General features: G+C 42.7%; 1 protein-coding gene across 1 annotated transcript; it reads left to right on the top strand.

Annotated features, from left to right (window-relative positions):
• The first annotated feature begins 497 nt into the window (after positions 1 to 497).
• Mtrf1 (mitochondrial translation release factor 1) lies at positions 498 to 27,616 on the top strand. Its single transcript, XM_032917801.1, has 11 exons — positions 498 to 762; positions 2,702 to 2,811; positions 4,380 to 4,805; positions 5,619 to 5,710; positions 7,339 to 7,420; positions 7,595 to 7,702; positions 11,850 to 12,022; positions 13,306 to 13,423; positions 16,799 to 16,935; positions 21,299 to 21,397; positions 27,245 to 27,616. The coding sequence occupies exons 3-11, from the start codon at positions 4,388 to 4,390 to the stop codon at positions 27,356 to 27,358; spliced, it is 1,341 nt and encodes a 446-aa protein (XP_032773692.1). The 5' UTR covers positions 498 to 762; positions 2,702 to 2,811; positions 4,380 to 4,387; the 3' UTR covers positions 27,359 to 27,616.

Genomic DNA, 27,616 nt, shown 5'->3' with positions numbered 1-27,616 from the left:
TTATGATTTATACAAATTTATAGTTTTTTTTTTTAGTCGTTGTTTTAAACAATACTGGCTGAAAGTGTGACAGTTACAATTCAGAATCTCCTATAATTTTTAATGATTGTGGGAAAAAGATCTCATTTAAAAAACAACCCCTCAAGTCTGTGGATACAGCTCAATGGTAGACTCTTGTCTAGCATGCATGGTCTCTAGCTTTAACCTTCTGCACTCTGGGAAACAGAAACAAAAACAAAACAAAATAATAACTTAGAAACTACTGCTTTAAGGGTTGATAACGTATAAAGAAATTCTTGTGATCTCACCTATCACATACTGTAGAATTTGATATATAATTTAGGAAAAAGTCTCCCTTCTTGGTTTGCAAGTAACTGAAAAAACTCCTAAGATTAGGAAGAAAGATGAAGTGAAGGGGCTGGGATAGGAGCAAGGAAGCCTGGGAAAGGATAAACTACAACTCCCAGGATTCCTCTGTTAGGGCACTAGGAGGAGGTGATCTGCTCCCTTTGGACTTCAAGGCTCCCGCGAGTCAGCTCCAAATAAGTTCCGCGCGCGGTCCTTCCAGAGGAGTCTCCTTCTGACTTCATCATTTCATTCTTGTTTACCCTTACGGACACCTAAGGACCATTACTCTGCGAGAAGTGTCATATTGGAGGAGGAGCCGGGAGCGAACCGTAACCCGGAAGCAGTAGCCTGGAAATGCTCATGCTTGCAGTACCTTGCGCTGAAATGTTGCGGGCACAGAAGGCTCAGTTATCAGTAAGAAACGAGAATGTCATTTTTCTTCTTTTAATTAGGTGTTCACAATTCTGTCTTGGCCGTAAGCGGGCTTTGTTTTTTTTTCCCCACTGCCCACTTGTGTTACTTCCATATAGAATCCATAACACTGACTTACACAATATGGTTTTTACATTCTGCGCCTGGTGCCCGTTTAGTGTCACTTTTAATACGCCAGAAACTGAGAATTGCTCTTAAAATGTCGAGTAAAACTGGGTTGTGGGGGCGAAGTTGAAGCCTTGCTCTTTCTAGGTTTAGGTAACTTTAGAAAGTAATTAAGATTTCTGACCTTGACAGTTACTCATTCCATGGCTACTCTCAAAATGGAAAATTTAGCCAGAGCTATTATTACTAAAATCTGCCATCCTTTTTTATTCTTTCCACTGTCAAATGAATACTCCTGATGTATTCAAGGTTAGATACAAAGATGCACAGAAACTTCTGGACTATTAAATGTGTAGCTGCTGGGCATTCCCAAATTCTTTCACAGTCCAATTTCAGCTGTGATTTGTTACAAGGAATTTATTAATAGAACCAGTATATGCTGAATCTTCTGAATATTTAATTTTTTTTTTTTTTTTTTGGAGCTGGGGACCGAACCCAGGGCCTTGCACTTGCTAGGCAAGCGCTCTACCACTGAGCTAAATCCCCAACCCCTGAATATTTAATTTTTAAGATGACAATGCTAAGTTAGATTTAGCAAAACCAAGGGGGCTTATATATGAATGTGTTGCCAAGCACAGCAATAACAGTTGTAGTAAGGCTGCTTCTGGTAATTTGTTGTGCAAAGGAGTAAACCATAGGCCTTGAGCTGGTTGGGCAACTGAACTACATCCCCAGGCCATTCTGCTAAATTTTGACCCCTTTTTCCATGTTTAATATCAGGAGGCAAAACATTTTCCCTCTCTTGCCCAATAAAGTCACACTACTGTTAGCCCTTATCTGAGGGGAGGACAGATAATTATTGTACACAGCCAATTTCACCTAATCTGTCATTTTTAAAAATTATTTTTGCATGTGTGTGTGTAACTAACGACATGTATGTATGTAAATCACATGCATGCTTGGTGCCCAGGAAGCAAGAAGAGGGTGTCAGATCAGTCTCCTGGAACTGGAGGTAGGGACAATTTGTGAACCACTGTGCAGGTGCTGGCCTTGGTCCTCTGCAAGAACAGGTAGTAGTCTTAACTGTCAAAATCTCTCCAGCTTGGTAATATTATGTAACTGTTAACTATGAAAATAACGTGTACTGTTTAAAAGACATGAAAAGTAGGAAAACTTAGAAGTTTTCTGTAATTCCACAACTACATGAAGAATGACTTACTTAGTTATACCATTTTGATGGGTTTCTTTTGTCTTTTTAAAATATGTGTGATGGTTTGAATGAGAATGAACCCTCATAGGCTCATATATTTGAATGTTTAGTCCCCTGTTAGTGGAACTGTTTGGGAAGGATTAGGAGGTGTGGCCTTGTTGGAGGACATGTGCCACTAGAATAGCTTTGAGGTTTCAAGAGGACATAAGCCCAGTCTCTGCCTGCAATTTATAGATCAGAAGTGAGCTCTCAGCTACTGTTCCAGCACCATGCCTGCCTGTTATCATATTCACCGTCATGATGTCCATGGACTAACCCAAAACTGTAAACAAGCCCTCAATTAAGTGCTTCTTCTTAAAAGTTGCCTTGGTCATGGTGTCTCTGTCTCCTCATAGCAATAGAACAGTGACTAAGACAGTATTCTTTATCTGCTTTTACCCAGATAGGATAGAATTTTTTTTTAAAAAACAGCAATTATATTGTTTTGTAACCTGGTTTTTTTTTTTTTTGAGATATTAAAATATCATTGTCCTTTTTTTTTTATCCCACCAGATCCTCCTGGCATGTTAACTTGGTCTTTTAATATTTGAGAATCTCTTCCTTTAGGTTCTCAGCTAAGAGAGAAGCATCCTCAAGAGGTGGTCACAGGGTTGAGAATGAAAAGCACTGATCTTGGAATAGACAAGCTGTTATAATACAAACTCTGCCTCTATCCAGTGAGTGAATACTTGTGATTAAGTTACCTAACTTTCTTTGGCTTCTGAATGCCCTGAAATTAAACAATTAAAGTGTTTGCTTAGCATGTGTAAGGCCCAAGACAATCCCTAATCTCTCTCTCTCTCTCTCTCTCTCTCTCACACACACACACACACACACACACACACACACACACACACACACACACTAGACACCCTGTTTCTCTCACACACTCAATAATAATATTAATAATAATGATGATAATAATTTTAAAAATAAAAATTGCTCATGTAAGTTTATCCAGACATATTGACGTACATTTGAGATTCGGGATTTGGAAGGCCAAAGCAGGAAGCGCCCAGTTTGAAGCCAGCCTGAGCTACGTATGAAGACCCTCTTGTCAGTTTAGATTAGATGGTAGATGAGATGTTAATATTCCCCTTGGACTTCATACATACATGACCATGAATCACCTAAGATGTGTCATTATTTTATAGCTGCTTTTCTTTTCTTTGTCTTTCGGGACAGGTTTCTCTGTGTAAGCCCTGGCTGTCCAGGACTCGCTTTGTAGACCAGGCTACAAACTCAACCTAGAACTCACAGATATCTACCTGCCTCTGCCTCAGTGCTGGGATTAAAGGCCTGTTTTACGGCATGTAAGTGTATATGTATACACTCATTTACAATAAGAATTGCCTTAACCCATTCTAGTGCAGTATTTGTTAGTTGAACTCCTACACACTTGTCATAGTTAGTTGTAGATATAAGGTTACTCTTTTTGCTTTTCTTCAACAAAATTATTATGTATGCATGTGGGGATGTGCAGGTCAACAGCTTTCAAAGATCAATTTTCTTTATATCAGCCACATGGTGGTGGTGCACGCCTTTAATCCCAGCATGTGTAAGGCAGAGGCAGGAGGATCTCTTTGAGTTTGAGGACAGCCTGGTCTACAGAGGGAATTCCAGGACAGCCAGAGTTACACAGTAAAACCATGTCTTAAAAAGAAAGAAAGAAAGGAAGAAAGAAAGAAAGAAAGAAAGAAAGAAAGAAAGAAAGAAAGAAAGAAAGAAAGAAGGCAGGCAGGCAGGCAGATAGACAGACAGATAGACAACGACAACAGACAGCAACAATCCCAGGGACTGATCTCGGATGTCATCAGAATTACCTGTAGGTACTTTTATTCTCTGGGCTATTTCAGCAGCCCCTCACTTGTTTTAATAAACTATTATTTAGAGGTTTTGAGGATTTTCTTTGTGGGTTCAGCCTGGTGGCACTTCCTTTTAGTTCCACCATTTGGGGAAGCAGAGGCAGGCGATCTCTGAGTTCATGACCATCTTGGACTACACAGTGAGTGCTAGGATAGCTAGAGATAAATAGTGAGACTCTGTCTCAAAATTAAATAAATAAATAACAAAAATATATAAAACATATATATACTCATATATGTATATCTGTGTGTGTGTGTCTGTATGTATCTCTGAGTTATTGACCAAATTGGAGCTAAATGGGGCTATGAGCTAAAGGTTTCTCTGAAACTCCATATATCTTGAGAATCGCTGTTCTCAACTGGTGTACCTTACATTACAGCTGCTGAGATGAGTTTTCACCTGTGTGTTTGGCTTTTTCGGAATCCGTCGTCTCTCAGTGCGTGCTCCCAGAGACATGTCTTCCTCTATGGTCAGCAATTTAGACAAATAAACCTTGATCCAAGGCTGTGGAATTTTAGACAAAACAAGACTCACGTTCTCTATCAGCTCTTAAATAAAAGTTGGTCCAGGGGCTACTGTCAAGGCACGAGGAAGCTTTGGAAACATAAAGCCCTACAGAAGTATATGGAAGGCCTGAATGACGAGTACCAAAGCCTTGACCAGTGCTTGCAGGACATCTCTGAGGACGAAGGAGACCGAAGGGCCTCTCACAGAAGGCACGCTGAGTTGGCGCCACTCGTGGCTGTTTATCACGAAATTCAGGAGACTGAACAAGCCATTGAAGAATTAGAGTCAATGTGTAAAAGTGAGTGAAAGATATGTAAGTGTACACAAGTGCAGCATTGGTTGAAATTTGAACCGTGTCTTTTTAAAAGCCTGCAGATAAGCTCAGTTCTGGTAAGAAGAGGACCATACACTACTCCCTTGGTGTTTGGCAAGTTTCAGTTACAAAGGGTCTGCTTTTCGTGGTGCTTACCTAGAGGTTTAGAGTCTAGGAGACTTGATAATCTCATAGGTTTTGATTTACTGAGCACTGTTCTACATACAGGAACACAGAATGGTGGTTCCTCTTCCATTGAAGGAGTCATGTGACAGAGTACATGTGTCCTGTGCATGTTACAACCTGGAGACCTCTACATGATCTCAGTCAGACACCACACCAGATCCTAGGCCCTTAAGCTATAGAACCGGTCTTCATGGTAGAGACCACATCAATGTAGTCACACCTTAAGCTTTATTGGGTACATGGGATAATTGGGATAATTGCTACCAGGAAACTTTTTTCCAAGATAGTACTGTACTTAATTATGGCTAAAATAAACTGGCCTGGTGTTGGACTCCAGAAGTTGGAGCCAGCATGGCTAAGTCATACTAAACAGGGTGTTCTTACCTCTCACCACTCATTTCTTTACCAGCCACAGCATTCCTGGGTTCCCCCGACAGACAGGGTCTTAGGAGACTGAGACTCAGAGGCAAGGAGGTCAAGGCCAGTCTGGGCTACACAGTGAGACTCTGTCTCAAAACAAACGGAAAACGTTGACATCGATGAGGTAGTTATTTAATGCTTTCTCTGTAAGAATTTTCAAGAATTTACTATTATCCCTGTTGCTGATTCTAGGTCTAAATAAACAAGATGAAAAGCAGCTGCAAGAACTTGTGTCAGAAGAAAGGCAAATCATTGACAAGAAGATCCACAGACTGTGTAGTGAGGTACGGTCCAGGCAGGAGACTAATCTCCATAGTGCTAACATGAAGGACTAGAACCTTCCTAGAAAATGGTTTGGTGTTCAAGGTAACTGCCCCAACAGTTCTTTTATCACAACGAGTAATTAACTGTACTTAGTACAGTTTGCTAAAGGATAACTGGGAGAGAAATTGAGATGTCAACAAATGGGATTCCAGAGGGAGGAAAACCATAGCTGAATCCATTGGCTTGGTAAACAAGCAGACATAATCCTTTAGTAAGGAAAGGTAGGGAACAGTGAGATGGCTCAGCAGATAGAGGTGATGCTATATATCTGTCCTACAACCTGACAGGAGAGAACTAGCTCCCTTCAATTGTCCTCTGACCTCCCCATGGGGTGTGTGTGTGTGCATGTGCGTGTGCGTGTGTGTGTGTGTGCGTGTGTGTAAGCAAAACAAATGAGTTAAACTTTAAAAAGAAATATAGTCACCATGAGGACAAGTCAGATGGTGTTAAGAGTAAGAAGGGATTCATAGGTTCATGGTGATTTGTTAGATTGAAAACTTGCATGCTGAAATGATGAAATGAATCCTAAGGGGAGGGGCAGCTGGTTACTGCAGGTCTTTAATTAGAACTAACGAGTCTTTGGCATTCTGGGGACTCTCAGGGTTCATGATAGGATGTCAGCTTTAGCTGACAATCTAGATATGGAAGGGCAAATTCTTCAATAATGTTCTCTTTTAGTTCAGTAGGTGGTTTGTTTTTAAAGACAACGAAGACCATAGCACTGTGTACCATGTTTCTTTCTGCTGTAATCATTATTGTCCCTTCAGCTTTCTTGCTGTGGGATTTAGAGAGGGGCTTTTGAGGACTTAGAAGGATGAGTAGAGATGTCACCTACTGCCCCAAAGGCAAAAGCTATCTGACACCTAGTGTGGCTTTCCCTCCCACAGACTGGAGCGTTTCAGAGAAGTGGCAGTAGGGAGGAGGGTCGGAACATGTATGTGTTTTGATTTGAAAAACCTTTTAGTAATCAGGAGGTTGTTTTCCTATTCTTCCTAAGAGGAAAATTTTATTTGGCGCCTAGGAGCCTCCCACCCTTTTTTTTTTTCTGTCACGTGAGAGAAGCTATTTGAATCTTACCTTGAGTCCCCTTCATATAGTCTTTAGACAGAGTGACCCCACCAGGAACGCAAGGTATGGTATAGTGCTGACCATCATTTATGGCAGGGGAGTCTATAATTATATGTCAAAAGTCATTTGGAGCAAATGAAGATTTTCAAAGACTCTCTTCATTCGTCAGATGAAAGATGCCACTGTGTAGAGCTAATAAGAACTAATAAAAATCTGAACAAAGTTGAATGGAACTCTGGACTTTGATCATAATAAACTTCATTTTAGAAAATTAAGTTAATGTGATAACATTGCAGAAAACACTCAGATAAGTAACTTCATTGTCATATGAACTGACCATCTAATTAGATTACTTAGGATATGGTTTTAAGGCTTACCTCCTTGGGATATTACATGGTTTTGTTAATTACTGACTTCAAAAAAAAAAAAAAAACTGTTTTGAGGGCTTTGACTTAATTTCAAGTAATAATAGACTGAGGAAAATAAACACATCAGCAATTGCATTTTCCTTCTTTTCCAGCTTTTGGAGCATTTAGTGCCTAAGGAGAAGTGTGACCGGAGTGATGTTATTCTAGAAGTGACATCCGGAAGAACTACTGGAGGTCAGGAAGTCAGTGTGTTGTAAACAAGTTTTGAAAACCGAGTTTTGCGTTGGTCTGGCAGCGCTGTCCCTAAGAGGCTACAGCATATGCTTGGTTTAGGAGACGCTCCTGCCTAAGTGCTCCTGCACTCTTTAATACTTGTGCTTACTGAGTGGTTTGTGTACTCTCTTACAGGTGATATCTGCCAACAATTTACCCGGGAAATATTTGATATGTACCAGAATTATTCATACTATAAACACTGGAGATTTGAGCTGCTAAATTACACACCAGCAGATTACGGTAAGCATATGGAGGCAGAGACAGACACATCTCTGTGAGTTTGAGGCTAGCCTGGTCTATGTATTCAATTCTAGACTGGGCAGAGCTAGAAAGTGAGATCTTGTCTTAATAAATAAAAGATAAATAATAAATAAATTAAAACTCAAAAAGTATAAAAAAACAAAAAACTTTGTAACAGAGGCTGGAGAGATGGGTCACTAGTTAAGGGATAGTCTCTTCTAGAGAATCAAGTTCAACTCTCAGCACCTGATAGAAATTCACCATAATGAGGGCACCAGGCACGCATGTAATAATCAGACAGATAGACAAATCACCTGCACACATACGCTTTTTAAACCTTAAAAATAAAAGTACTAATACAATGCAATCAGAAGATGACCCATAGGTTCTGTCTGGGTTACACAGTACTACACCAAGATAGACAGAGGGGTAATTAAAGATAAACTAGAAAATCCAAGAAGAGTAGAAGGATTAATTAAGGTAAACAGCAGAGGGAACTCAGTATGCTGCTCTGGTAACCTGGTTGGTACAGACTGGCAAGTCCAGCAATATACCTTCACTCCCTTTCTCTAGGGGATATCAGCCCTTCACCGTCTTTTGAAATTAAGGCAGCAGGGAGCTTTGTTAGCGTCCGTCCAGATGCTGGCACATTGGTCCAGGGGCTAGTGGGTAGTATCAGTCTCACAGCTAAATGTCAACATTGTATTTAGTGCTCTAAACAGGCTGCTGTTTTCCCCTGCAAAAGTCTCTTGATAAGTAGATGAACTGAAAAATGTGTCATATTCCTTTATATGCACTGGTCAGATAATCTGCACGCATAGCTCCTCTTTATCTGTGCAGCACCACAGTCATAGATGATGCTGTGGGTGGGGGTGGGAACCAAAGCATGGGCAAGGATATAAGCTAGCTGTTATGTAAGCTAGCGGACGGCACATAGCTAGGGAGAGAGATTGAATGGAACCCACTTGGCCCGATACTGGCTCTATTATTTACACAGGAAAGATGTAGGATTCTCCAGTTTATATAAATTCAAATGTTTGTATTCAGCATGAAGTTAAGAGCATGGCTGGGAGAGAATGATTTTGTTTCTCTGTCTGTCTGTCTGTCTGTCTGTCTGTTTGTCTCTCTCTCTCTGTCTCTCTCTCTGTCTTTCTGTCCTTCTTTCTTTCTTTCATGTTTTTTAAGTTCTCACTACATAACCCTGGCTATCCTAGAAATCACTTTGTAAACCAGACTGGCCTCAAATTCATAAGATTGAACTGTCTGTCCCTCTGGAGTGCTGGGATCGAAGGTGTGTGCCACCACCCCTGGCAAGGAGAATCATTTTAGAGTGTTAGGTAGGAAACTTAAATGTCGTGGCTTCACTCTGTTTTAGTTCCTGGCTTAATGCATGGAATGCGACCATCACGTTTTTTATATCTGTCTCCTAATGCATATCTGTCACCTAGTAAAGGCGCTGGCTGCACAGGCCTGGAGACCTGAGGTAGTTAGAGAGAACCTGTTCCAGGAAGGGCTCCTCTGATCTCCACATCAGTCTCTTTGCATGATCACTCTATACACGCACTATTAATTAATGAAAAATAATTGATTATTTTCAGATGGTTAAAGGAACCTACCTAATTCATTGTGTTTTTTCAAAGCTCTATTATATTGGTAAGACTAGTAAAGGACCCAATCAAGCATTTAGCCTTTCCCATGTAACTGTGCCATTGGCTAATCAAGCTGTAGTCAGGGAGGATGGGTGTATCCTTTTAAATTGCTTTTTGTTATTGTTGTTGTTGTTGTTTTTTGAAATAAGGTCTTACTGTGTAGCTTTCACTGGCCTGGAACTCCCTATATAGACTAGGCTGACCTTTGACTCCTAGAAATCCACCTGCCTCTGCCTCCCAAGTGTTGGGGTTAAAGGCATATACCACCATACCTGGCAGATATATCTTTATAAATGATCTATTTTATTTGATGAGTAAAAAGGGAATCAATAAGACTGTTTTATAACCCTTAGTAATGCATTAGACTTGATAAGAAGCTGCCGAGACCGTATGTTTGCCAAGGAGGCGCATGTGTGCTGCAGTGTGCGTGTGGGGGTCAGAGGACAACTTGCAAGAGTCAGTTCTCTCCTTGTACCATGTGGGTCCCAGGGACTGGACGCAGGCCTGACACAGAGCCTTTACCCACAGGGTCATCTCATCGACCCTTTCATAGATTAAAGGAGAGCTGGCAGGTCCACACGTCCCTATAGTCTTGCCAAGGGCTCAGGCTGGTGTAGGTCCAGTCTCTGGACCCCATCTCAGCAGCAGAGCAGGGTTAGCTTGCAGCAAGAATATGTAGTTGGGCTGGAGGCTGGCTCAGCAGTTAAGAGCACTGGCTGCTCTTCCAGAAGACCTGGATTCAATTCCTAGCACCCGCGTGGCAGCTCACAGATGTCTGTAACTGGATCCATTCCAGGGGATATGACACACAAACGTTCATGCAGACTGCTGGACTTCTGTAGGTCAGCCACCTCAATACATAGGCATTTGAGCAGTGAAGGAAGAGCTTGGGGTTAAGAGACTTAAGGGACTTATCTCCTGGGGCTGGGGGTTATGGGCATTGAACCTAAGACCTTTTTCATTGGTGAGCATGAGCTTTGCTACTGAGCTATTAATTGGTTTTAAACAGAAAAGACTTCTCTGTAGAGTCTAGGGAGGATTTTCAGGTAAGTACACGTACAACGAAGACAGTAGCAAAGGTCACCATGTGCCAGCTCACTGTGATGATGAGTGTCCACGGGACACATCCTGAATCGTCTAGTGAGAAAGTCTCAAGGAGCGACTGTCCAGACTAGACCGGCCTTTAGGCGTGTGTGCAGGTGGTTATCTGCCTTAGCTGATGTAGGAAGACCCGGCCTGAGGTGGGGAGCACCGTCACCTGGTTTTAGGCCTTGGACTGTAGACTGGAGAAAGCCAGCCGAGCAGTGGGCACGCGTGTGTTTATTTTCCTCTCTGCTGACTGTGTATATAATCAGCTACTTCAGGTTCCTACTAAACTTCCCTGCGGTGATGGACTGTAGTGTGGAATTGTGAGCTCGAGTAAACCCTTCCCCCCAAGTTGTTTTTCTCTCAGAGTGTTTTATCACGGCAACAGACGTAGTGGGACTGAAAAGGACCTGGGGGAGGAGAGCGGGAGCAGGCGGTTACTGAATTACATATTTGAGTCTTGTGCTTTTCTATCCTGAATATTCATGGAGTCGTTTGCCTCTTTTACATTTAGTTTTTCATTTATTTTGGGTGGAAGGGCACATTGTGGGGTTCATGTAGAGGTCAGAGGACAACTTCAGAACGTAGAACTTGGGTCATCAGGCTAGGCAGAAGTGCCTTTTTCTGCTGAGACATCTCATTGGCTATTTTATAACTTCTTATATCATAAAAATGTTTTTAAAAAGCTATTAGATAAAAAGCTAAAGCCTAACCACTAAGATTTTTTTGTGTGTATGTAACAATCTTTCCACATCCCAGATAAGGGTTAACTTTTAATTCTTGAAACTCAGAAGGGCTTAAAGATATTCAATGGTGTGAAATTGTGTTATTGAGCCTTTTCTGATGTATGGTGCTTATTTGCCTAAAAATTTACAGGTAATCCAATGCAGAAAATGTCCCAGTATTACTTTTTTCTTAAATGATATTTTTCTTAATATTACCAAGTAAAAGTTCTTTATAGAACAATTGGAATCCAAAAAGTGCAAGCCAGATGTTAAGTGCAGCTGCATCTTGATTCCCAGCATTTGAGAGGTTGAAACAGAATTGTGAGTTCAAGGCCAGCCTGAATTACATAGCAAGACCCTATCTATAAGTAAATAAATAAATAAATAAATAATACAAGAATTAAAACATAACAACACTGTTACTCACCTCCCCAGAGATGACCATAATAATATTCTTGACTTGTTTTATTTTATATATTATTATATTCTATATAGGGATAATCTAGTTTATTTCTCTTGGGTTTCCATCTCATGTGCTAATTCAGACAGGCCTTAGTTTAAGGATAGCTATAATCTTAATCTTTTTCAAAGTAGATTGCACTAGTATTGGGGTTGGGGATTTAGCTCAGTGGTAGAGCACTTGCCTAGCAAGCGCAAGCACTAGTATTTCTGAATCTTCCTCCCCAGGTGGACTGCATCATGCAGCTGCCCGCATTTCTGGTGACAGTGTCTATAAGCATTTGAAGTATGAAGGTGGAATCCATCGAGTTCAGCGAATCCCAGAGGTGGGCCTGTCATCTCGGATGCAGCGTATTCACACGGGGACGATGTCAGTTATTGTCCTTCCACAGCCAGATGAGGTAACTTCCCCAGGAAGTTCCCCAGGACATGTTTGTTTATTTTTATGTTCTGTCTGCACGTACATCTGCACGCCAGAAGAGGGCATCAGATCCCTTTATAGATGGTCGTGAACCATCATGCGGTTGCTGGGAATTAAACTTAGGATCTTTGAAAAGCAACCACTGCCCTTAACTTCTGAGCCATCTCTCCAGCCCCAGATCCCCTTTTCAAATAAAATTCAAGGAGTTAAAATGTGACCCACCAATAAACACACACGCGGTGGGGAGGGGAAAAGAGAGACCACTTAGCCTTAGGAGCAGTGGTTAAGGATTTACTCTGTAGTTTAGAATTCACCCATTTATATACATATACATAGCTCATATAGACTATAGTCTTAAATCTCAAAAACAACCCTCCTGTTAGATTCAATTTTTTTTGCCTTATAAGAGAGGAAACAAGTCTCAGAAGTGGTTAGCCCGAGGCTGCTCCACTGAGGTTAAAGCCCTCATAACCCCAAGTCAAAGCTCCTTTGTCCTCTGCTACTCTGCCCAGCGCACTCTACCCATCCTGTGGTTGTCTGTGTGGGAGCTGAAACAAGAAGATAGAATGTCACCCTGTCTGACCGTGGCCACAAACACCAGAAGGTGGAGCGGCTCACGTGACTCACTGTGCACGTGGCATGGGACGCAGAGAGATCTTAGGGGGTTTCTAACAGGATCTGGTGACAATGAGATCAGTAATGTGCATTATAGACATCTTTATGGTCTAGAGAACTGTTAGATAATCAGCAGTGAAACTCTTCAAAGATCCCACAATTCAGTGATCTCATACCATTCTAAGTCAGCATTTAGAACCTGCACCCAGAAAGCGGGGTAAAATTCAGAAGTATAATGCACGCTGCGCGCCCAGCTTGCGGGCCACCCGAAGTTCAGGCCTCGGCGCCCCCCAAATTAAAATAGGATCTCGTTAAAATTGGTCGTTTATTTCACTGCGTGGTGGTAGCACATGTCCTTAATTCCAACGGTCAGGAGGCAGAGCCAGGTGGATCTTTGGGTTCTTGAGTTTGAGGCCAGCCTGATTTATAGAGTGAGGTCCAAGACAGCCAGAGTTACACATAGAAACCCTGACTCAGCTGAGGGTGGGGTGTGGGTGAAAGTAGGTTCTTTGGTATTTTTTTTTTTAATTCATGGTTTACATAAATAGTTTAGCTTATCTGAAAACTCTCAGAATAAAGTGTTTGTGGGATTGTGAATTTTCTTATGATATATATATGTATATATATATTTTTTTCTCCCCCCCCCAGGTAGATGTGAAAGTGGATCCCAGGGATCTGCGCGTAGACACATTTCGAGCCAGAGGAGCCGGTGGGCAGCATGTCAACACAACAGACAGTGCCGTGAGGCTCGTCCATATCCCCACAGGTGAGCAAGACTTTTCCTTTTGTCTTAGTTACTTTCTATCGCTGGGCTAGGACACTGTGACCAAGGCAACTTACAGAAGACATTGTTTGATCTGGGGCTCGTGGTCCAGAGGGTCCGAGTCTGTGACCGTTGTGGCAGGGAACATGGCAGCCGCAGGCACAGTGCTGGAGCAGTAGCTGAGAGCTTGTGCACAAGCCAGAGAGAGCTAAGGGAATGGTGTGGGCTTTGAAATCTTCAAGCCCACCCCCAAGTGACAAACCTCCCCAATTAGGCCACACCTCCTAATCCTTTCCAAACAGTTCTACCAACTTAGGACCAAGCATTCAAATATCCGAGCTGATGGGGGCCACTCTCGTTCAAACCTCCACAGCTTTCATTTTTTCTTCCCTCTATATACTAACTAGCTAGTACTCAGAGGAAGGTCCTAGGGTAGTTTACAGCTCCTTGCACAAATGTAATTGCATTGCATTACAGATTGCAATGGCATTTGTGGGTCTGATGGGCCAGTGGTGTGTAGTTTCTCCTTCTGTTTGAAAGCAGTTCCTCTTTTGAAGGATGCGGGTGGTAAGCATAGCTGTGCAGGAAAGGCCTGGATAGAGGATGATAGTGGCTCCACGAGTTGTGCTTCGGTCCGGTTACAAGAGGACAGAGATACAGTGCAGACACACCATCGCTCTGGATCCTTTTTATCTTGAAGATGAACTTCCGGTGCTGTGAGGCTCTGCTGCACTAGCAGTGTCCCTGGTACCAGGACACTTGGTCACCTTAACAAAGTACAAGATTTTATTTTTAATTCATCAAGGTGATTTTAAATACATTGTTTCACAACAGTGATAAACTCTGGGGAATTTATCATTGCACAGTGTTTTCACTGGATGAAAATTATAAATGACTGAACACTAAGGCACGCCCCAGTAGGCAGTGAGAGGTTATAGGACAGCTATTGTACATGCAGACCGTCAACTTATTATGTGGTGCATTAGCATCACTTTTCAGAGTAAAACAATTTTTCCTTTTACTTTCATTTCTTTTTAAATTGTGTGTCTGTACTAGTGTTGGCATGTGTGCAAGTCTCGGCATACATGAAAGCTGGAAGGAAATTGATCCCAAAGAGCTGGACCTTATAGGTGTTTGCGAAGACACCTGACTCGTTATGTGGCTACTAGGATTCAAACTCTGAGCCCCATGATTGATCTCAAGCACTGTCAGATGTTAAGCCAGGGCTAGAGAAATAGCTCCAGTTAAGACCACATACTGGAGTGTAGTTCTTAGCACCTCCAGCAGGTGTCTCCCATCTGCCTCTCACTCAAAGGCCTCTGACCACATGGGCAGTGCACTTGTCTTTTGTTGGTGGTCCAGAGTTGGGTGATGGAAGTCATACTTGTTGGGGTTCAGGAATCAACACTCAAACCAAATACTGACCTCAGCTAAGCAAGAATAATTTATTGACTGCACACCGTAATACTGGATGTCCAGGACAGCAAAAAGGACTCGAGAGGCTAATTGCAGCCCCACTCTGCTCTCAGGATAGACTTTTTATAAGAAAAAAAAATTAGGTTCAAAGGTTTAAAGGGCAAGGAGGGGAGCAGTTGACTCACTAGGCAAAATAGTACCAGGTAACCTTTAAGCTGATTGGTCGTGAGTAAGGAAAGGGTTGGTGGATGGGTGATGAATAGGGGATTTCAGAACACTGAGATAACAGAGCATGAGTATTATAACCATAACTCTTTGGCTTATTAGTAGCATTCTTCAGTATCAGCCACAAAAACCATAGAACTCATACATAGGTGCAGGAAGGGCTGCCCAGTGGTCAGCTCTGACTCAATCTGTTTTAGGTATAACAGTTCATATTGGCTGTTGTGGGTTTGGTCTAATGGTGCCTGTATTATGTTAATCTGGGTCCCTAAAATTGTTGGTTTTGATTGGTAAATAAAGGTGCAGGTGGCCAATAGCAGGGAGACAGAGGCAAGACTTTTAGGATTCCCAGGCTAGAGACCAAGAAAAGAAGAGAGAGATCCACCATGCTAGGACAAGCAGAGGAGAGACATCACACCTGAGAGACAGAGAGCATAGCCACCATGTAGGAGCCGGGGGATTGTGCCCTAAGAGGGCCCCTGACTGGGTGTGGGGCAGCCACGATGGAATATAGGTTTTAGTAGGTAATAATTTGGGAATATTGGAGGGGGGTGGATTAGCCATGTGGAGGTTAAGAAGTGACCCAGCCATTGAGCTGTTTAAGGCATCTTTCATTCCAGAATCAGAACATTGTGGCGGGTACCAGGAGCTCTGCCACCGCTGGGGTCAAATGAGTAGCTTAATTGGGTACAGCTACGATTGACCTTTGATTTGTTGGGTCCTATGTAAAGCTTTGTGAGATTTCTTAAGATTAGCAAACTTCGTACAGAACATTCAGAACAAATAGAACAAAACAGGGTGTGTGGTCAGCATGTCCTTGAGCCAAGTCACTTCTCTGTGTTAGTGACTGGCAGGCATGTTACAGCAGCAATATGGAATAGCTGGCAGGCGTGGAACAGAATGGTTACAGCTAAGGATGGAAGCCAGGCTTTGCTCTTGCTAGCTTGGCAGATGCTCTGTCACTGTGCTACATCCCTGGACTTAAATAAAGGTGTGTTATCATCAGCCCTCCCTTTGTGTATTTGTGACTGAAAGAGGAAAGGTGAAGTGCTCCCTGTGTAGGACAAAGGTTGGGTCAGCACTCCATAGAGGATGGTAGCAGATTGCTCTTGGAAAAATACCCGGATGAGCAAAAAAAACAAAAAACAAACCAAAAAACAAAAAACAGAGAAGAAATGCTCAGAGAACAAAAATAAATATAACTAATTGCTGCCTCACCCTTCTCACCTGAAGTAGCTAAGAGTTGCACCTTACAGCACACTCCTATAAGCCTAGCACTTGAGGGGCGGGGGCCGGGGCGGGGGCGGGGCGGGGGTGGGGGCGGGGGCGGGCCGTTCTCTGTGGTTAACAGGCCAGCCTGGTAATAGTGAGCCCTAGGCTAGATAAGGCTACGTAGTGAGTACCTTGAAAAAAATGAAAAGAAAATGGTGACTATCTTGTCATCAGAATCTAAGTAGGCACCTAGAGCTATTACCAACGGTTTCTAAATTGGGCTAACTCTAAACTGTTGCTTGTCTTTTGTCAAATTCCCTGACTAATCTTTCACCTTAAGATGTCCCTCAGCCAGGTGTGGTGTCCCATGCCTTTAGTTCCAGAACTCCTGAGGCAGAGGCAGACTGAGTTTAAGGCCAGCCAGGGCTACTCAGTGAGACCTAGACACACACAAACAGTGAAGAAATGTTCCTCACTTCTTCTTTCCATAGAAATGATAGGTGACAGTTCCTTCTGATTGTTTTTCAGGACTGGTGGTAGAATGCCAACAAGAACGATCACAGTTGAAAAATAAAGAAATAGCTTTGCGTGTGTTGAGAGCTAGACTCTACCAACAGATTATCGAGAAAGACAAGTGTCAGCAGCAGAATGCTAGGAAACTGCAGGTAAGACAAGTGGAGCCATGGCCGTGCTGTAGCAGAGTCAAGTGATGTGCAAATGCAGTGCATGTCCTTACGTGAAAGAAGCGTCATGTTACGGACACGCGCTTTTCTGTAAGTGAGGCGCCCGTAGCCTACGGAGTTAGGCGTGCCAGTTTCCAAAGGAGTAAATAAATAAACAGAAGCATTTCCTACTTGTTTCCCTGCAGTGTTTATGGCTTAACGACTGTCTTAAACTGAAATTGGTTGTTTTGTTTTGTTTTTGCTTTTTTTTTTCTTGACAGATTTTTTCTGTGGAACCATGGCTGTCCTGAACTAGACTCAGCTGGCCTCAAACTCTGCCTCCCAAATGCTGGGAGTAAAGGTGTGAGCCACTATGCCTGGCAGGAAATTTGGTTTAAGACAAAATAATTCTCTTGAAATTTGAAGATTTTCGGATACTTAAAGGCCTGTGGTTTTTATTGTAACTCAGTATGAGTCAAATTTAAATAACATTCGTGAATTCAAGGAAGGGAGATTGCTGCTGGAGTCTGGGGATAAGGAATAAAAGGGAGATTACCTTTTCATTCATGCCCTTTGGTATCTCCTGAATTTTGCTTGATATATATTTATAGTTGTTGGGGTCCAGGAGTCACCCCACAAACCATAGGAACACTGATCTCAATCAGACAGGGATACTTTATTGAACACATACCCCAAGACTGATTGATCACAGACATAGCTCATACTTCAGGAGCTGAACATTCTCAGGGCCAGCTTATAAAGGCAAAAGCCAAAAAAAACCCACCATGAGCTCATACGCAGGTATGGGGTGGGGGAGGCGGGTAATGGTGGTGCTGTAGGGTGGTCTATCTTTTTTCCGTGTTTCTTTAGTAATTTAGACATAACGGTTCAACTGACCCCTATCTTGCTTGACCCTAAGTGAAGGCTGCAGCTGAGGAGTTTTCTAAAGAGAGCAGCTTTCAAAGTATAGCAAACCTCCGAGCATAGCAGCAGATTTGTGGTCAATTTGACCTTGCTCGGAACCTAATTATTTTCTGTGTCTGCTTTCTTTTTGTATCAACAATATGGGATAGCTGGCAGACCTGATGCAAAACGACTATAGTTATTTCTAAGAAGTAATGCTAGAGAATCAGGTCAGAGATGTAGACTTCAACAAAGTATTAAATATAGTGAAAGCTGAGTGTGGTAGTTATATCTTTAATCCCAGCACACGGGAGGCCAAGGCAGGCAGGTCAATATGAGTTCTAGGCAGTCTTGTCTACCTAGTGCTAGAGACACTATTTCAAAAAACTATGTTATATATAAAATATATTAGTTAGACTGTGGTGACACATGCCTTTAATCCGGGCACTCCAGAGGCAGAGGCAGGGAGATCTTTGAGTTCGAGAGCAGCCTGATCAACAAAGTGAGTTCCAGCAACACTACTACACAGAGAAACCTGTCTTGAAAAACAACAACAAAAATTTTTTAAACATTAATCCTTCTGTTCTAGTTTTTTGCCCTCACTGCAATAGAAGTGAAGGGATAGATTAGGTCTTATTTGAGTGGCCAGAAAGACCTCTGACTACCTTGTTTGTCTGTGAGCTGTGTAGTAGCAATTTCTACTGTTTTGGAAACCTTTTCATCAGTCAATCATACAGTGGTCTTTATGCAGTGCCCGTTGTTCAACCCCAGTTCCCTCATCACCCAGAAAGTTTTGCAGACTGGATTCTGATCCAATTGGTCTAGGGTCCTAGGATTGGGGTCCTAATATGGTGCTTCCCAAACCCAGCTGGGCAGAAGGAATAGCTGAGAGACTGTTTCAAAACACACAGTCCCTTGTTCATTATGTCTAGCTTAGAAATCTATAACTTTTCAAAATTCTCCTGATCAGATGTTTGGTTTCATCATGTGTGTTTGCCTCAGACATAAAGAAAATGAGTCAGTATTTGGGAGGCTAAGTCCAGTTGCAGAAAGAACAAGAGAACTTGGGACCGCGGAAGGTGGAGAGGGAAGGAAAGATGCAAAAATGTGTTTCTTTAGTCTTAAAAATGAAGCAGTTGAAAGAGTGCTGTGTATAGGACTATTGTTAAGGGCAGGAGCGGACTGAGCATGTCAGTAACCTGAGCAGACTGAGCGTGTCAGTAACCATGGCATGGGTAAGGGCAGACTGAGCATGTCAGTAACCATGGCGTGGGTAAGGGCAGACTGAGCATGTCAGTAACCATGGCGTGGGTAAGGGCAGACTGAGCATGTCAGTAACCATGGCGTGGGTAAGGGCAGACTGAGCATGTCAGTAACCATGGCGTGGGTAAGGGCAGACTGAGCATGTCAGTAACCATGGCGTGGGTAAGGGCAGACTGAGCATGTCAGTAACCATGGCATGAGCAGGAGCGGACTGAGCATGTCAGTAACCATGGCATGGGCAGGAATGAACTGAGCATGTCAGTAACCATCACATGGGCAGGAGCGGACTGAGCATGTCAGTAACCACCACATGTGATGATCGTAACGGAGATTCCAAGTTGTAAGTTTAAAGGAGTCAGAGAACATATTTCAGTTACTGGGTCGGGGTGAAAGACATGTCAGGGAAGGGCATCCCTTCTAATGAGCTAGATAACATTTGAAACTGGCATGATATAACAAGCGACATTGTAAAGGTTCGTGTGATTCTCAGAAATAATGTTGGGAAGGCTGCTCATGTTAAGAAGGACCTGGAATGCTGACTTTAACTATGTGCTCTGAGCAGACAAGAAGGACCCACAGCAGAAAGCTTCTCAGAAAAAATGCCTTAGGAAGATGAAGCAAGGCCACTTACAGAAGCGAAAACATACAGTGTTAATCTGTAGTTTTGTAGACGTGGATGTGAAGGTGACAGTGAAAATGCAGTCAGGACACACTGAGAAATCAGCTAGAAATGGGCATCCGGATGACGGACTGAAGGTCGTGCTCCTGCAGGTCCCTGCAATGAGTCTAGCACCGTAAGCTCCCTGGCCTGTTTGTTGAATTGCAGAATGTCAGGGTTTCCTATGTGGAAAAGAAAGGAACATCCCAGGCCTGGGCCTCACATCTGTAGTGCCTGTAGTTAGGAGGCTGAGACAGGAGAGTTGCTGTGAATGAGGCTACCCTAAGCTATTCAGTGACACAGTATGTTTTTAAAAATGAAAAACTCTAAAAAGGAGGGACAGGAAAAAATTTTAAATGTTAAAAGGAACTTGAAACATCAAAGAGGCATTTGTTCTTATTTCATAGTTAAACTCTCCACAGGAGTTTGGCTGTTTGTCTGGTGGGCTGGGAATGGAACCTTTGCTGGGTTAGCATACATTCTCCCACTAAGTTCCTTCCCCAACCCCTGACCTGTAGTCTTAAGATTTCCTCCTACATGGGACTGGAGAGATGGCTCAGCAGTTAGGAGCACTGACTACTTTTCCAGAGGTCCTGAGTTTGATTCCCAGCAACCATATGGTGGCTCACAACTATCTGTAATGGGATCAGATGCCCTTTTTCTGGTGTGCATGAAGACAGCTACAGTGTACTCACATACATACATAAATTTTTAAAAAATCTTTAAAAAAAAGAGAGATTACCTCCTACCTGTTCTTGTCTTGGTCTGTGGATATAAAGGTTTGTTTTCCTTCCTCCCCCATTCCTCCCTCCCTCCCTCCCTCCTTTCTCTCTTTCTTTCTTTCTATTGGATATTTTATGTATTTACATTTCAAATGTTATCCCTTTTCCCCCCTCCCCCCTGCATCAACACCCTGGCATTCCCCTACACTGGGGAATCAAGCCTTCACAGGACCAAGGGCTTCTTCTCCTATTGATGCCAGACAATGCCATCCTCTGCTACATATGCACCTGGAACCATGGATCCCTCCATAAATACTCTTTAGTTGGTGGTTTAGTCCCCGGGAGCTCTGGCTGGGTCTCATTGGTTGGTATTGTTGTTCTTCCTATGGGGTTGCAAACCCCTTCAGCTCCTTCAGTCCTTTCTCTAACTTCCCCATTGGGGTCCCCTTGGTTCAGTCCAATGGTTATCTGCAAGCATCCTCATCTGTATCAGTAGGGCTCTGGCAGAGCCTCTCAGGAGACATCCATATCAGGTTGCTGACAGTAAGAACTTCTTGGCATCTGCAATAGTGACTCAGTTTGGTGGCTGTATGTGGGATGGATTCGCAGGTGGAGCAGTCTCTAGATGGCCTTTCCTTCAGTCCCTGCTCCACTCTTTATCCCTGTATTTCCTCCTATGAGTATTTTGTTCCCCCTTCTAAGAAGGACTGAAGCATCCACATTTTGGTCTTCTTCTTATAAGGATTTATTAAGGTTTTATAAATGTTATAATTTTTAATTTTAAAATTAAAAATATGAATTTCTTTTTGTTATGGGACAGGTGGGAACAAGAGCCCAGTCGGAGAGAATTCGGACATATAATTTCACCCAGGATAGAGTCACTGACCACAGGATAGCGTATGAAGTCCGTGACATTAAGGTAATATTACTGCTAGGCCTTATGTACCTTGGCTTCATTGGAAATATAGTCAGGGACTGGAGAGGTGGCTCATTGAGGAGCACATTCCCAGGATCCATAAGATGGAAGGCAAGAAATCAGTGTGAGTTGTCCTCTGATCACACGAGTGCCCAGACACACAAACACACAAAACACATAAGTCAGGGAGAAGCTGCTTTAGCCCTAAATGTTGCTGCAGGTTGCTTCATGAATGGCTCCCTCCAAACACCTTCTCCCCACCTTTAATCCTTTCTTGCAGGAATGGCTAGACCCTTCACCTGATTAGGTGAAACCCACTAAGATGGCATTATCTTTTAGTAAGTCAAAGTCACCTTATTGGTTAATTAATCCTGGAAGTAGCATTCCTTTATTGTCAGAGCTCCGTCTATGAGCTAGAGAATTATACATGGTTACTACACCTAGGGCACCATAGAGTTAGATCTTCTACAATGTGTGAGAGTGTGTGCTAGTTGGTTTGCTTGTTTGCTTGCTTTTTTTTATTTTTTTGAGACCAGCTCTCACTATGTAGCCCAGGCTAGCCTCATAGAGAGATCTACCTGTCTCTGCCTCCAAGTGCTGGGAGTGAAGGCATGACTCGTCACACCCAACTAATGTATATTCTTTTTCTGTAAGCCGTATAGCCAAGCTGTTGGAGAAAATACCCTGCAATGTTGCTTGAACAGCATTAGCTAAAATCCGTCTAGCAAGGACTACAAACATTAACACATTAGCAAAGAAACCCAGTGGAATAACTAAAGCCTCATCATTTTGATTCTGTCCATTTTGTACCCAAAACTAAAGTCTTGGTTTTACAAGAAAGATGTCCAATTTCTTAATATGTTTATAAAGTTCTGTGTATCTTACAACTCTCCCTCTGGTGTCTTATGGAGCACAACTATCTTGCATATGACCTTGAAATGAGAAAAAATTTTTTTACTGTTGTTCTTTTGTTTGTTTGCAATCGGGTCTTACTCTTGTAGCCCAGGCCGGCCTGGAACTCAGAGTAACACTTTTCTTGTTCTAGTGTTCGGAGTCCTTGGGTTACAAGGGAGAGCCACCGACCCGGTAGATGGAGCAAACGTTTTTTAACTTCTCTTTCCTTAGATAAACCACAACCGTAAGCAAACATACTTGTCAACATTGTTCTGACTGCATCACAGTTTCCAGTTGTTTTTCAGCACTTCCGGAGGCTGTGGGAGGAGAATCACTACGTATTTGAGGGCAGCCTGATAGCAAGGCCTGCCTCAAAACCACAAAGTAAAAATCACACCGCGCCGGGTCAGAGGGAGAGACAACACAGATGCTGACTGCGTGAGCAACTTAGAAATGAGACTGAAAGGAGAGACTGGGGAAGGAGTAGGGGCCTCGGCAGGAGACTGGCGGCCGGAGGCCAGAGTAGGGGGTAGGCTGCTAGGGGCTCTTCTGCCCGGCTCTCCACCCTTTCAGTAACTCCAGCTTCCTCTGACTCCATCCACATCATTCCTGATGGAGCAGCTGCACCTGGGCATATCATGATTTGTTTGCCTCAGGCGGTGAGCAAGCCACAGCCCCCAAGGAGTACCTCCCAAGATTTCTAAACTAGAGAGAGTGAGAGTTGCGCCCACTTCTTGGTGGCTAACCCTGAGTTACAAACTGCTGAGAAGAGGTCAGAAGGCACATTTCCCAGCTCAGAGAGTCAAAGGGGAGGTCAGGAGCACAAGAGAGCATAGTCATGATGTGAATAGTCACGATGTGAATGTCCTTAACTCGTTCCCTCCGGAGGCACACGCAGCCTCAGTCCCAGGGGAGCAGCAACAGGCCCCAGTGCTCCAGCACTTCCGTTTCCGTTCCGTGAGGTCTAAGGAAGCTGGCTCTTTTGCCCTTCTTTGACACAGTATCTCTAGTCCAGTCTGGCAACTGGAACATTACCCTGGCCCGAGCTCTCACTCTACTTCATTTCTCTGTCTCTCTTCACATTCAGTCATTTAAAATGCCCTCTGCTCAGGAAATATCTGTTTCTTTTAAAGGCTCAGTTGAAATGTCTCCTTCCCAACTCAGCCTTTTCCAGCTCCCACCTACCTGTTAACGGGTTCTTTCGGCCCTTGCCTTCCCCTTAGTTTTTTAACTTTCTGCATTAGTCTATGATATTTGATTGCTTGTCTCACTCTGACACTAGCTTGTTAGCTTTTGAGACTTAAGCACTGGAATCTTTATATAAACTTTAATCTCTATCTAACACAACACCCTGGGTGATCCAAGCGAACTCCCAAGCTACTATGATTAGTGTCGAGTGGAATTCCTTTAATGTCAGTTCCCCAGTGAGGTCCACTTGGCAGTGCCCTGATAGGTGCAGCTCCAAGTGTGTTGGCTTTTGTGAGCAGGCGCATAGCATGTGTTAGTTGTGTGAACCTTTTAAGGTTTTTAAGTGTGAGTCTCTGTCTGTTTGTGTGTCTGCATGAAAGGGCATCAGCTCTCATTACAGATGGGAGTCTAGTATACAAACTTCTACAGAGAAAAGCTACTTGAGGAGACCGTTTTAGTCATTCTGCAGAGGTGACTGAGAAGGAAATGACGGGGAAGTCTAAAGGAAGCAACCTTCCCCAGTGCCATTATTTGGAGAATTGTTTTGTCTCAGCTTTCTTTGAATTTGTTCATATATATGTATATATATTATACATATTGCTGTAAAATTATAAAAAAAATGCTGTGTTTTGCCCCTCACTAGGTCTGGCACCACAGTGCCTCAAGATATCTGGTAGATATCTTCATCTCAGTCAGCAAAGCGTCTCACCCGCTTTGCTCTATCCCATATCACACTGCTGATGGCCTTTCTCTGAGCCTGGCAGCAATCTCTCTACCCATTTAGTTCCCAAGGCAGGCTTCACCGTACCAGAAACACACATCCCAACTTCATGGTGGCTCAGTGTCTCTATCCGCCATACACTTTCTTAAACTTAAATCGCTACATGAAAGAACACACAAACACAATAACCTTTGATTCAACTGATAAGATATAATTGCCCACCTAAATATACAAATCCATGTACACGTCCATCCCTTAAGAACATTCATAACCTGTAAAGGTACAGTGTGGAATCTTAACATTAGCCTCCGTGTTCTCTCGCCGGCTTCTCTCTCCCATCTGCTTCCATTCCAGTCTCCTCCTCTTCCTCAAACTTTTCTCTTGCCTATCCTTCCTTCTTGTCCAATGACAGGCCTCATTCTATCTTGTACAGCCTTCACCTGTATGACAGCCTCCACACACACACACACACACACACACACACAGCCTAGATGTGGGCTAAGCAGTTGTGAATATTTGCTATATTTGCCTCCTACTTATGCCTCCATTCCTTCTCTCTATCCATCTCTTTGGCCGTTGAACCATTTAAAAGCAAGTTGTTAGGGAAGCGAAGACAGAAGGATCAGAAGTTCAAGGACACCCTTTGAGTGCTAGGCCAGCTTGTGCTACAGAGCTGCTCAAAAGAAACAAACAGAGGGAAAAGTAAGAAAGAGATAAAGGAAGTTGTAGATGTAAGAGGCTTACTCCCTTCACTGTTACAGAATAGTTTGCAGTTACACAGGACTTCTACATTGTATCTGTTGGGGAATGTGCACCTGCAGGGATCAGACTCCAGGACTTCTACATTGTATCTGTCAGGGAGGGCGCTCCTCCAGGGACCAGACTCCAGTGTCTTCCTTTAGACTCCATTCACCTTGCTTTTAGACACAAGGTCTCTTCTGGCCCAGAACTCACACATTGTGATAGACTGGTTAGCCGGTGACCGCAGGGATCTGCCTGTTTCTGCCTCCTCAGTGTAGGTTACCTTGCACATGTCACCACACTGAGATGTTACAGGTTCTGGAGGTCAAGCTCGGTCCTCATGCTCACAAGGAAAGTGTTTTACCAGCTGAGCTATTGCAACAATCCAAGATTTCTACATTTTCCGGGTTTTTTTGTTTTTTTGTTTTTTGGTTTTTTTTGCTTATTGTATGTGCACGTGTGTGAGCATATTTGTGTGGCTGTTACATGTATGTGCACATGAATAGAAGCCAGAGGTCAGCATCAGGTGTCTACCTCTGTTTCACCTTTTGATACTAGGTCTTTTCTGTGACCTTGGAACTCACCAATTGACTAGACTGCCTAGCCAAAGTGAACTTTGCCTATGTCTAACAACATACCCTGCTCTATGGTTATACACAGATTGTGTGTGTGTGTGTGTGTGTGTGTGTGTGTGTTTTCTTTTACATGGGACCTAAGATCTGTACTTAGGTCTTCATGCATACATGGCCATGTCACAGTCCTTGACTTTCCAATTAAAATTTTTAGATTTTCTTATGTATATGAATGTTCTACCTGTATGTATGTATGTATGTATGTATGTATGTATATGTATATATGTATGTATGCATACCGTGTGCATGCCTGGTTCCCAGAGAGGTGGAGGGCATTGGAATTGGAGTTGCAGATAGTTACGAGTCACCTTATAGGTGTTGGGACTCAAACCCAGGTTTCCCTGTGTATGGGGAACTTGCTTTGTACAAAGATCAAACTGGTCTTCTGGTCTTAAACTCAGAGATCCACCTACCTCTGCCTCCTGTGTACTGGAGTGCTATTTTTTTCTTTAGCAGACAAACACACTCTTTATTAACTTATAGAAGCCACAGGTAACATTTTCTGTCAAAGATAGTGTGCTAACAGAGACTAGTGTAAAAAAAAAAAAAAAACCCTCAGCCATGGGTCTTTGAAGACAGGCAGTTGGTCAGTTTCAAAAACTCATTCAGATGTCTCTGTCTTATCTCCAGAGTCATTGGAAAAATCAAAGTCACAGATTTCATTGTATTGATTTCAAATCAATGATTTGTAATTCAATCAATTTGAGTTCAAAGTAAAATGATAACTTAAGCAATTAAAGTAGAAATTTGTTTTTTTAGATTAATGTTTTAAGAAAAACATAGACTGAAACCCGAGACTCTCCATAGATTAGCAGTTGTGTTAATAATATCACAGAATATTAGTAAACCTTTGTTGTTAGTGATAACTATGAAGAAACAGACAATTGTTTGCTCTCTTTCTTTATTATCAGGAGGTGTTAGTCTGCTTTCCCTCAGGGTAACAGATACCTGAGAAAAGCAACCTGAAGAGAGAAGAGATTGCTTTATCTCTCAGTCTCAAGGTTTCAGACTGCGCATCTCACTTCCAATCCCCTGAAGACATACCATGACCAAGGCAACTTGTAAACGAAAGGCATCCAGCTGGGGGCTTCTTACAGTTTCTGAGGATTAATCCATGACCACATAGTGGGAGCATGGCAGCAGGCATGCATGGTGCTGGAGCAGTAGCTAAGAGCTATGCCTTATGTGCAAGATGAGGCAGAGAGCGAGAGTGTGTGTGAAACTGGGTCTGGCTTAGGCTTTAGACATCTTTGACATTTTTAGAGCCCATCTCTAGAGACATACTTCCTCCACTAAGGCCATACTTCCTAATATTAAACAATCTACCAACTGGGAACAAGCATTCAAATTTATGAGTCTGTGGGGCTATTCTCATTCAAAGCACCACACCATGACTACCTGGCCCCTGTTTTGGGCCTATGACAGCACAGAACATCATGTGGGGAGCGAGTGGCAGAGGAAGCCATTTACCTCATATCCTGGAGGTAAAATGGAGAGGAATCCATTAGTATCCTTCAGTTCCACTCAGGGCACACCTTCCATTAGTCATGCCTCTTTTAGGTTTCTACCACTTTACAAAAGATGAGGGTCTATCGTTTACCACATGGGTTTTTGGAACACACCTGAGATCCAAACTGTATAGTCAGGTTTCATAAATAACTCCTCTGTTATCAGGAATTTTTACGTGGTGAGAAGTGCCTGGATCAGCTAATTGAGAGACTGCTTCAATCAGCAGATGAAGAGGCCATTGCTGAATTTTTGGATGAAAGCCTTCAATCAGTGAAATAAATGTGGTTTATTATTGTTATATAAATGAAGTGGACTTTGATCAGGAAACAGACAGGTGTGGAAACTATATGAATATTCATAAAGTTTGGATGCGCCCACAGAGTTTTTATAGAAATCATTTTAATGAAAGAAACTCACATTTCTTGACATAGACGTTTATTTTAGATTTCAGTAAGTAATCCAACTCTCCAAGTAGAAAATAAGCTTGTAACATCAAAAAGAAAAATAAAATATGGAAAATTGATGGTATAAGATGAA

The sequence above is a fragment of the Rattus rattus genome, chromosome 12 (assembly GCF_011064425.1).
Source record: "Rattus rattus isolate New Zealand chromosome 12, Rrattus_CSIRO_v1, whole genome shotgun sequence".
NCBI lineage: Eukaryota > Metazoa > Chordata > Mammalia > Rodentia > Muridae > Rattus > Rattus rattus.
This window is presented reverse-complemented; position numbering and strand designations above follow the sequence as displayed.

What these genes read in the sequence shown, in the direction of transcription:
- Mtrf1 (XM_032917801.1), top strand. Translation starts at nt 4,388, where the DNA reads ATGAGTTTTCACCTGTGTGTTTGGCTTTTTCGGAATCCGTCGTCTCTC. An exon ending in ATTAGAGTCAATGTGTAAAA is followed by an intron (nt 4,806 to 5,618) that starts GTGAGTGAAAGA and finishes TGCTGATTCTAG; the next exon opens with GTCTAAATAAACAAGATGAA. An exon ending in GCTCGTCCATATCCCCACAG is followed by an intron (nt 13,424 to 16,798) that starts GTGAGCAAGACT and finishes ATTGTTTTTCAG; the next exon opens with GACTGGTGGTAGAATGCCAA.